Source organism: Folsomia candida, unplaced genomic scaffold (assembly GCF_002217175.1).
Source record: "Folsomia candida strain VU population unplaced genomic scaffold, ASM221717v1 Fcan01_Sc010, whole genome shotgun sequence".
NCBI lineage: Eukaryota > Metazoa > Arthropoda > Collembola > Entomobryomorpha > Isotomidae > Folsomia > Folsomia candida.
The window spans coordinates 4,487,604-4,498,682 of record NW_019091202.1 but is presented as its reverse complement, the minus strand read 5'-3'; the positions used below and the strand labels follow the sequence as shown (position 1 = coordinate 4,498,682).

The window sequence follows — 11,079 nt, the reverse complement described above, 5'->3', positions numbered from 1 at the left end:
ACCAGGCGCTGTCTATATAAATATGACCACACCGATTTGGTAAAAATTTTCTACCAGATAGTAAGAAAAAAAATTCACTCCGCGGTAGTATTAAACTCTTATAACTTTCTGCCGCCAGCGATTGGGAAAATATTTTTTTGCATTAAGGAGGAATACGTACGACCTTTTCAATGCCAGATCTTGATGCCCTTTGGATATGTTATAGGTCTATACGAGTGTAGAAAAAGTGAAGGAGGGTTAAGGTCCATGGGCCCTAGTTCACCAGCCACACCTCTTTGAAGGGGCTCCCAATGCCAAACTAGCCGCACTAAAAATTTCGCCAAAAATCCAATTTTGCTCGGATTTCCATAATATTTACATATTCTTGATCCTAGATAGTTGCTTTATCATATCCAACATCAAATTCGACCCTTTTCAAATTTTTGAAATTTTTGAAAATCTTCTGATTAGGGGTATGTATCGAAAAAGTGTGAAATTTCAAAAAAGGGGTGTGGCTGGTGAACTAGGGCCCATGAACCTTAACCCTCCTTCACTTTTTCTACACTCGTATAGACCTACAACATATCCAAAGGGAATCAAGATCTGGCATTGAAAAGGTCGTACGTACTCCTCCTAAGTAATATTTTAGGAAAGGCACATGGCAAACCTTTCCCAATCTGTAGCGGCAGATGTGTAAATTGGGTTTCAAAATTGCATTTAAACTTGTTTTTTCAGAATTTTGAAGGTCTGGAAGCATCATGTGCAACGAATTTGCGTAAAAGGTCTTTGTAAATTACGACTACCAAACCAAAAATTACAGTTTTTAAGAATTTTGGTCAGTTTTGAATTTTTGTCAAACGGGAGTATTCCGTAAACTTTCAGAATAAATTTATGCGAGGAAACACGTCAAACTTAAATTTGTGTGTCCTCTCATCATGATTTTGTTATAAAATTATTGGCAATTTCATGTCCGACTCGATCGATTTGATACTTTCACTTGGAATAAGCCAAACATTAACGGGGCGTTATAGCATGCTCTGCCCCGCTCTATCAGCCAATAAAGTCTCTCGCTCAATATCTTCCCCCGTATCTTCCCCATGCATTATAGAATTTTGACCATATCCGTTGCTATTACAAGCTTGAACGTGCACTTATAAATGTGGAATTTTTTGAATTACAATTAGTATTAGTTGTGCAACAAATGACTATCGGGCTTTAAGGAATAAATATAATAGTTTAATTTATATTAATTAATTTACATCATACTTTTTTCGTTTGAAGATTCTTTGATTAATACTAAAAAAACTATTATATTTATTCCTTAAAGCCCGATAGTCATTTGTTGCACAACTAATACTAATTGTAATTTAAAAAATTCCACATTTATAAGTGCACGTTCAAGCTCGTAATAGCAACGCATATGGTCAGAATTATGCCACTTTTCCTGATTCGTCTCATCTCGTCATAGAGTATGTGTGGTGGCAACGTCCCACCACACACACTCTTCCCACTGGAAACCACTAAAAACATAAACAACTCCAGATGATATTTGCAGTTTTTTGCAAAAAATTTAAAATTCCCACCGAAACTTGCGAACTTTTTACCCCACCGAGTTCATCAGTTTCGCCACTATGTGATTTATGAGGATTGGTTTAACATAAAATATAGTTATATACTCTTAAGTATTAGCTACATATATAAAAAAAGTTTGTTTTATTAAAATTCAAAAACTGATTGTTTCCGTTTAATCGAAAACCGACCGTTTTACAAGTTAGAAGAACCCGGTTTTCGATGCCGTAGGTAGGCCACCCATAATCAAAGATTCACCTTTTTGATGACGTAACATATGGACGTTCCCTAATCGTCGTCTTGTTGAGAAAATAACTTTAGTAAAACCTGTTCTACACATTATACGAACTCATGTAGGATGGATCCTTCAAAGTTAAAAAAAAACATCGATACAAGTTTATTCACATAGTTTTCCTGCGAAGCAGACATACATATTTACCTAATTACCTTGATAGCTTTTATGTAATCTCGCTCATTAACGAAAGAGACAAACAAAATCACAACCTTAGGATGAGTGGTTGTCCCATAAAAAAAGTGTATATGTGGCTGTCCCCATGAAAAAGGGATCTACCTTATTCATATTTTCTACACAAAAGGCAAACTACCAAAACAGAACACTTTCAGCGAAACCTATTTCGTCAAAAAGCTGAATTGGCGAAAGAAACAGTAATGTTAAGCATTCCACCTCAAATTTAAAACTTAAGGTTGCACAGGCTTGCTTTATCTAATAAAAATAAAAAATTGCGCCTTGACCTTTTTCAGGACCTTAACGTGCCCTAGACACTTAACCTCGGGCGATAAACCTCAAATTTAAAACTTAAGGTCATTCAGGCTTGTATTGGCCTATGCAAATCTAATCTTATGAGCTACAATATTAAATTTTAAAACACTAGCGTATAAGCCCGTCTCCCGCCGGGCGAGCGAGAATTATAAGCTGCAAATGTCTGTCGGCAACGAAGTAAAACCAAATGTTCCGCAACGGAAGTGAGAGTGGAGAAAGTTAAGTTTCGAATAGCGCGAAAATTCAAAATGAATTTAATGTCACATAGTAGTTATCTTGAGCTAGTTGTCTAACCCTGGTTGTCTTGGCTATATATCTACGTGGTTGTCTAATGGCAGTTATCTGAAAGTGGTTGTCTAGTAGTGGTCATCTTCATCACTGCGAAATGCCATTGAAGTGAAGTGGAGGTCAGTCACGGCCATCACGGGTATACATAACTGGTTACTTCGTTGCGAAGTACAGTGGTTAACCAGTGACTGACTTTACTGTACTTAAAGTAACATGACACATGACCAATCCCACTGACTTCCACTTTACTTTAGTTTTACTTTACTTTCAACTAAAGTGGCTAATCCTGCATACCGTAACTGACTTCCACTTCACTTTAGTTTTACTTTACTTTCAACTAAAGTGGCTAATCCTGCATACCGTAACTGACTTCCACTTCACTTTAGTTTTACTTTACTTTCAACTAAAGTGGCCAATCCTGCATACCGTAACTGACTTAGTGGCCAATCCGGCATACCGTAACTGACATAGTGGCCAATCCTGCATACCGTAACTGACTTCCACTTCACTTTAGTTTTACTTTATTTTCAACTAAAGTGGCCAATCCTGCATACCGTAACTGACTTCCACTTCACTTTAGTTTTACTTTACTTTCAACTAAAGTGGCCAATCCTGCATACCGTAACTGACTTCCACTTCACTTTAGTTTTACTTTACTTTCAACTAAAGTGGTCACGACAACCAATATATCAACTATTAGATAAGCACCCATGATAACCATCCTAGATAACCACCATCGGATAACCCCCCCAGATAACCACCATCAGATAACCCCCCCCCCCAGATAAAAACCATCGGATAACCCCCCCAGATAACCACCATCGGATAACCCCCCAGATAACCACCATCAGTTAACCCCCCCAGATAAAAACCATCGGATAACCCCCCCAGATAACCACCATCGGATAACCCCCCAGACAACCACCATCGGATAACCCCCCACTAAAAAACCATCTGATAACCACCCCAGATAACCACCATCGGATAACCCCCCCAGATAACCACCATCAGATAACCACCATCAGGCTACCACTCCCAGATAACCATCAGACAACCACTCCCAGATAACCATCAGACAACCACTCCCAGATAACCACCGTCAGACAACCACTCCCAGATAACCACCGTCAGAGAACCACTCCCAGATAACCCCCATCAGACAACCACTCCCAGATAACCATCAGACCGCAACTTCCAGATAACCACCATCAGACCACCACCCCAGATAAGCACCATCAGACAACCACTCCAAGATAACCATTAGACATTTAACTTTTATAAATTTAATTTATTTTGAATTTTCGCGCCATTCGAAACTTGACTTTCTCCACTTTCACTTCCGTTGCGGAACATTTACTTTCACTTCCGTTGCAGACAAACATTTCCAGCTTATAATATAGATTGTTCGAAATTTAATCAGCATGAAAATTTTCGCCAAAAGGTCGTTTTGCCATATTGTCGATGAAGCACTTTGAATTTAAATAACTTTACTTGGAGTTGACAGATTGAGCTGAAATAAATGGAGAATTTTCCTAACAAATTAAAGTCGCTAAAGTATGTATATATCTATTTGGTGAAGAAGGTCCCTTTTCATGGAGACAGTCACAATATGTTAATATTTTGGAGGATACATATGTACATGTATGTGTATAGCTTGTAGGCTGGTAATTTGGCAGTATAACTGACGAGTTTATCTTGAAAAGCGGTCAGTTTGTGTGTATTTGTAGCCTAGCATCAAACAAAAATTATGGGAGGTTATAATTTCTACTTTTTTTGGCTGTAGACACAAGTTTGAAGTACATTTAAATATTCAGTGACATTTACGGGAATATTTGCATACCCACTTTGACTGCGGTAAGTTTTGCTTACTCCAAGTAAGACCTAGTAGGCAGGACGAGTTTTTTATGTGAAAAAGATTATGCAATAATTTGCGCTTTAGATATTTGAAGAAATCTTCACATTTGAAGAATGTTGTAGTTAAATTCAAATAATTGCAGGGGAGGAGTACACAGAAAGAAGTTTGGCGCAAAATCCGGATTGAGTACCAGGCTTAAGGGAAGGGTCAATCGATCATTAAATGTAGGTTTTATTACGTATAATATTGTATCGCAGTGTATCCATTATTATCGATCATTTTAATATACATATGTATCTTGGCGCAGTTGCTCTTTTGAACCACATTTTCCAATACGGCCACGAATTTAATTTAATAATTGGATTACACGAAGTTTTGTGGAAAAAATCAACCTTTGAGTCAAATAACCTAAATAAATTATTGTGTTCACGGTTTAATTTACATATGTAAGCTGGTTATTTAAAATTATTTTATGCATCTAGATGTTGCAGATGTGTACGGGCGAATTGGCAAAATGTGTTCGACTAAAATCGACTAAACTATAATAGTTTAACTAGGGTGCGGTCGGAAAGTAAAGAAACATTTGAAAAATGCTTGTAAAATCCGGAAAACTTAATTAATTCCAATGAAACTTTTAAGGGTTAAGAACAAGGTCCTTATCGTTCAATTTTTTGCTTCATATGGTCCATAGACCCCCATCCTTCTGGCGAATTATTTGCCTCGCGGTCCCCAAAAGTGCTTTGCCACTCTTTCTCGCTACCACTTTTGAGGTGTATGTCCAAATGTGACAGAATCTTCCCAACTTTTTGGGTGGTTTTGTTCGACGACTATATTCTCTCTTGCATAATGCCCACAATCTTTTAACTGATCTTGCCCGAGGGACGCAGGGAGCATATTCCTTTTTTGCAACAAAATCGATTTTTTTCGACCGCAACAAGTCCAGAACAACTTTTTAATAACGAAATGTTGCTGTGTCCGGTCAGAAAAGTACATTACGATTATTGATAAAGGGGATCAAGATCTACTTTACACAATCGTTCAGATATCTCTCCGAGGTCATGGTGGCTGTGGTCACGGACGGCTTTGAGACGTCCCCCAATGAGTCCAATGCTTGCCCGATTATGTGCTTTATGGGGAATTTTGACTTCGGCGTGTATTTGAAGGAATCTTTAAACGTTTTCTTATTAGTACATGAGTAGTACTTCCTCCCAGGGACTTCATCTGGATCATTCGAGCAATTGGTCTCATCATTCATGACCAGAATCACGGGCATGTTTTGCTTGACTCGTTTTTCAGCAATCTGCCGAGAGTTGGGCTTTGCTCTTTTTTGCTGATCTTGGTTGTACTTTGGTGCAGGTGTCGCCCTATAGGATTTGACCCCCAACTTCGTAGGTTTAATGTCATGTAAACTTAGTTTTGATATTTTCAATTTGTAGCCCAAATTAATATCTGATATCCCAAGGGTATTTTTGTTTTCCTTCTGAACTCTACGTGTCACTTTGGGGGTCGCTACGCGAGCAGGACGATTTTTTAATTTTTTGAATTCAGCATTCCTCCTCCCCTCATACAGATCTAAAACTCTTCAAATTGCTCCATTATGAATTTTTTCTTTTTCGAAGTGGCTATTAACCATTATCTGGACGCGCTCGCACACTTTTTCGTAGTAGTGGCAAATTTTTTTGCGAGTTCCTCTGAATTTTTTGTTCTCATTTTTGAACTAATCGAGATATCGACTTCCGGTTTTCTGATTTGGATAGTCAATCGCATGGACTACAACACTACCGCGTTCGAACTCAGTGACAATTTTTCTTTCAGACAAATAAATATACTTTTTCAAGTGTTTCTTTACTTTCCTACCGAATCCTATTCGACTAAACTATTCGACTAAAATTGTAAAATATATTTGAATGATAATAACGGTTAGTAAATCCCCTATTTCGTGGCAACTGCAATTATTTTGGAAAATTCAACATCTTTTGAAAACTGGGCTTCGTAATTAAGACAAGTACTAGTTCAAAATAAATTTGTGAATTATTTCTTGTCCTGGTAAACCAATTTTGGCCAAGTATCAGGCAAAACTTGAATTTTTCACAATGAAGTACTTTCTAAAAATTTGATCTTTATCTCGAAAGCTGCCTGTGCCCACTCATGTGGGTTTAAATTTTGATTAAAGTCCTGTTTACGAATTGTTTCAAATATTTATCTGAAATAAATATGAGTCTGAATATATATATACATTTGCTATTCCTATATAAAAATCTCAGCAGGTTTTCTGCAGAAATTTAGACCAATTTGTTGCAGCAAATCAGTGGGCAAACCGTCATTTGCGAATTATGAAAAATGGTGCACATGCAGTTCTGCAGAAATTAACCCAACCTACATTTTCAACAGAATCATAGCAGGCGTGATTGTGGAAATACGAAATTTTAAAGATTTCCCTATGCAATTTTTGTACTTGTTAGGGAAATAATGGTTTATTGGTGTGATAAAGCCACTAACAATATAAATTGCACTGACTATTTATATATGTTTTCCTTGTATTGCAGATGGAGCTTGACATAGACAACGCGCCAAGTTGCAGTTTTGGCAGAAAGGTCGATATCGGGGGAAATTCAATTATCCAGTTATTTGAAGCTCAGGTGATAAAGTCACCCCATGCTATTGCCATATCAGGAGACGGATGCCAGAAAATTTCCTATGAGAAGCTGAATCACATGGCGTCTAAGGTGCAGAATATAATTACAAGAAAGATTTTCCCCGACGACTACTTTGTCGTTAGGTTGCTCCCAGCTTCGGTCGATTTCCTTGTTTGTCAACTCGCTATACTAAAATCGGGATTAACCCATGCACCACTGGATCCTGGAAATTTACTTACCACCTTGATAAAAAATATAGCCTCGTTGCCAAAACCACTCGTCATAACTCGGAAAAATCTGGCCTTCCATTTTACAATTCCTGACAACGCAAGCGTCCTATACTTAGACGATGTCGAATGTGATGAAGCCGAAGGTCAGATTGAATTGCGGTTACCCGGGATCATTACTACTTCTATTGGGTATTCACCTTTGTTCTTTTTTACATCCGGGTCCACTGGAGAACCGAAGGGGGTGCATGTTCGAAATTCCTCCCTCCTCAACGTAGTTAACGTAGCCTGTGAAACGTACAGTCTTCACGACAATGTGGAAAGGTGTATATTCTTTTTTAGTACTGGATTTGATATGGCATTCTATCAAACATGGCCATTTCTTACGACCGGGGGAACCATTGTAATCCCTCCAGCTTCTTTAAGGACAGATATGGTAGGCTTGCACAAATTTCTGCAGACCGAGTCCATCACAGTCGCCATTTTTCCGGCCTTGGTTGCGTTCAGTCTGGTTCAGTCTCTGGAACAATTTAGTACCCTTTTTGTCCGATACCTCTCAAGATATCACCAAATGTGACCAACAAAGTTCACCAACGTATTTACGAGACGAGGTTGAAGCTGAATTCGTAAATATTTCATCTGCCTTTGAACCAATAAAGATGCCTGGCGGGCCAAACATTGGCATTCTGATTACAGGAGCGCCCGGTACCTTAGCCATGTACCTCCTACGGGAACTAATTTTATCAAATAAAGCCAAGAACACGACGTACATATTCTGTCTGTTAAGAACATGCGACGGATCTGATATCACCGCTGAAACCAGATTATCCCACAAATGGGAAGAATTATTCAAATCATCCCTTTCCGAATTTGTCAAAAATAGTAGTTTCATAACCATAACCGCAATTTCTGGCGACGTATCCCAATCCATGTTAGGGCTGCAGGATCCCGCAACTTATAAACAAATAGTGTCACGAGTCCGAATAATATTCCACTGTGCCGCGGATGTCCACATGTTTAGAAACTATGCCGCCATGAAAATCTCTAACGTTAGGGGAGCACGCAACATCATTCAATTTGCTCTAGAGTCAAATCCCAGAAAGAAAATTAACTATATCTCCACCGCCGCGGTGTGTGAAGACTATAATTCTCCCCTAAGGGCGAGTCCCCTCCACGGAAATGGTCCGTATTCACGCGAAGGGTACAGCCAGAGCAAATGGGTGGCGGAAAATTTGGTATGGAAAGCTTCCCAGGCATTTAACCTGAACGTCTCCATCTTTCGGTGCGGCTTTATCTACGGCGGGCAAACCGGTGTCAACATGAACACCAAGAAAACAGGTGGCACCACCGCAGTCACTCACATCATGTCCATCATTTACCGGCTCTGCTTCAGGCTTAACTCTTACCCGGTCGAAATGCTGGATCCACTAGTTATAAAAGAAGGTCACGCGGTCAAACACATTGCAACCGTTGGGGTATCCACTACTGACGAGTATGGAACGTTTCATCATTTAGGAGGCAAACTGCACGGAGTTATTGAAATTTTGCGGAATAAGTTTGCCTTGAGAGGGATCCCATTTAAAGATTGGTTCGCCCTGTTGCTGAAAAAATTTGATGAGGATCCTGAAGACATGGACATTTTTCTAGGAAAGGAATGGTTTTCACGGATACGTCAATATGTTAAGGATTCCGGGCAGGATGCCCTTTTTCATTTCAAGCTGGAACTAGAAAAAACACCTGTGATTGGCGGGATTGAAGATGAAATTGGTCCGAACTATGATGCGGAAGAGTATTTGATCTCCGTTACAAGATAGGGTTGAAGATTGAAGCGAATATGTCCAGAAAATATTACATAACTGTCCTGTTGCTGATTTTACGGGTGTACTGTATTATTAATTTTTTTTTAATTTCATGGAAAATAATTCTCGCAATTATCATTTTCTAACAGAAGTATTGCGGGGGAGTTGTGTGTCTCCCTTACTTGGGTAGGGAGAGAGAGACTTCTCTTATTATATGCATAATAAGTCCAATTTGATCAACCGTTTAACTACTTCTATTTTATTCACACAAGTTCAGTCAATACACACATTCATACAAATTAACTAACTAACTAAACTTAACTAACCGAACTAATCTACGAAGAGAGACTGGATCTTGTGAAGCCTTGGGGTCCAGGATCGTCGGTGTGACGCTGAGATTCTTTTTACCCTGCATATAAAATACTACCCAATGACCCAACAAAAGAAATAGAACAATCAATCCAACAAAAACTACATAAGTTGCATAATATGAATAGAATTGACAAACACACATACGATAACCTTGCACCAAAGCATTCTTCCGCTCCTATATTTTATGGTTTACCTAAAATACATACCTACTTAATTAAAAGAGAAAATATGTCGTACGTTAAACACTTAAAGTAAGTAAAAAAAAATATGAAAACGAAATAAAATTATGAAATAAAGGCTTTTCATATCCCGAGCCGGAAATTAATTTTACATAAAGTTGTCATTCTTACCAAGTTATCCGACCATTTGCAGAAAAACACTATGGATATGTCGCACATAATCTTTACCATATTTAGCACTAACTTTTGCTACTACCCTTTGTCATTAGCAGAGTCCGGTAAAATATGTTCTTAAAAACCCAGAAATATTTATGTAAAATGTTCAATCAAATCGTCAAAATTTGATTATAAAACATATTTTTCATTCGCTTTAATTTGCCCCAAATTTAGCTTGTTTGACTGCAGAAATACCAAAAAATGCTTTTACATTTCAAAGTGACAAACTAAAAACATTTCAACATGCTCTGGTATTATTTCTACGATGATCGGAATTTTTTATGAATGGTGAATTTCTGAGGTTTCTCTAAAAGAATATATTTTTTTCGAAAAAATCGCTGAAATATGTAAAAACAAATTTATGTATATTGAAAATAATATATATTTCTGAAAAAATCGCCGAAATATGTAAAAACATGTTTATGTATACCAAAAAATGCACATTTTCGGCAAAATCGTAGAAATATGTTAAAACATACCTAGTTGTATAGGCTCAAGTGTCACCAGCTGATTTCACGAAAAGTACCGGTCAGAATTAAAAACGGATACGTACATTGGAAAGCCCATGCGATTTCGATTCCGAATCACTTTTCCATTTCAAATTATTCGAAAAAATGACCCAAATAGAAAACTTTGAAATGAGGATGTCGGCGATTTTTTGCTCAACTTCGAGAATGATGAAAAATCCTTCAATTGAAAAATCTTTAAAATAGCTTAAACTCAAGTCTGACGTAGCCAAGTGTATACTTAAAATGTGAGTAGAACCTTGGGCTACAACATAACGTAAACCACACCCATCTAAAAAATCTTACATTGCCCCAAAATCTTTCAAAGCCAGTACCTGGCAAATGCACGATATATTTGTTAAAAGTGACCCCAGAGACCCGGAGCGTCAAAACAAAAAATCATTATGCAGCGCATAAATAACCTTGTGGTCAGGGTTTTGAAATGTGGTAACCATCATACGCTTACTACTTCTCAAAATTGAGAAAGATTAAAAACCCTAAAATTTTTCTTGTGCGGTACGCGAAATTTGTTTTCTTCGGAAGACAGTTTTCCAATTAAGATCTTTCTTACTTTTAACGTATATTATAACCTCAATCAAGTTCCCTATGCGCTCCATATATGTGAGTTGCTTATCAAAAAATAAAATCCTCAAAAATGTCATCCCTGGATTT

At 37.8% G+C, this 11,079-nt stretch overlaps 1 protein-coding gene across 2 annotated transcripts; it reads left to right on the top strand.

Moving 5' to 3' along the window:
* The first annotated feature begins 4,055 nt into the window (after positions 1-4,055).
* On the top strand, positions 4,056-9,831 carry LOC110854721 (carboxylic acid reductase-like). 2 transcript variants are annotated; one of them, XM_035855354.1, is made up of 3 exons: positions 4,056-4,471; positions 4,615-4,696; positions 7,019-9,831. In XM_035855354.1, exon 3 carries the CDS (start codon positions 7,995-7,997, stop codon positions 9,147-9,149), a length of 1,155 nt encoding a protein of 384 aa, XP_035711247.1. In that variant the 5' UTR covers positions 4,056-4,471; positions 4,615-4,696; positions 7,019-7,994; the 3' UTR covers positions 9,150-9,831. The 2 variants fall into 2 exon arrangements, 1 of the variants encoding a protein (XP_035711247.1); XR_002548358.2 differs by lacking the exon at positions 7,019-9,831 and adding an exon at positions 4,780-4,915 and having other exon boundaries at positions 4,310-4,471.
* Positions 9,832-11,079: the final 1,248 nt, after the last annotated feature.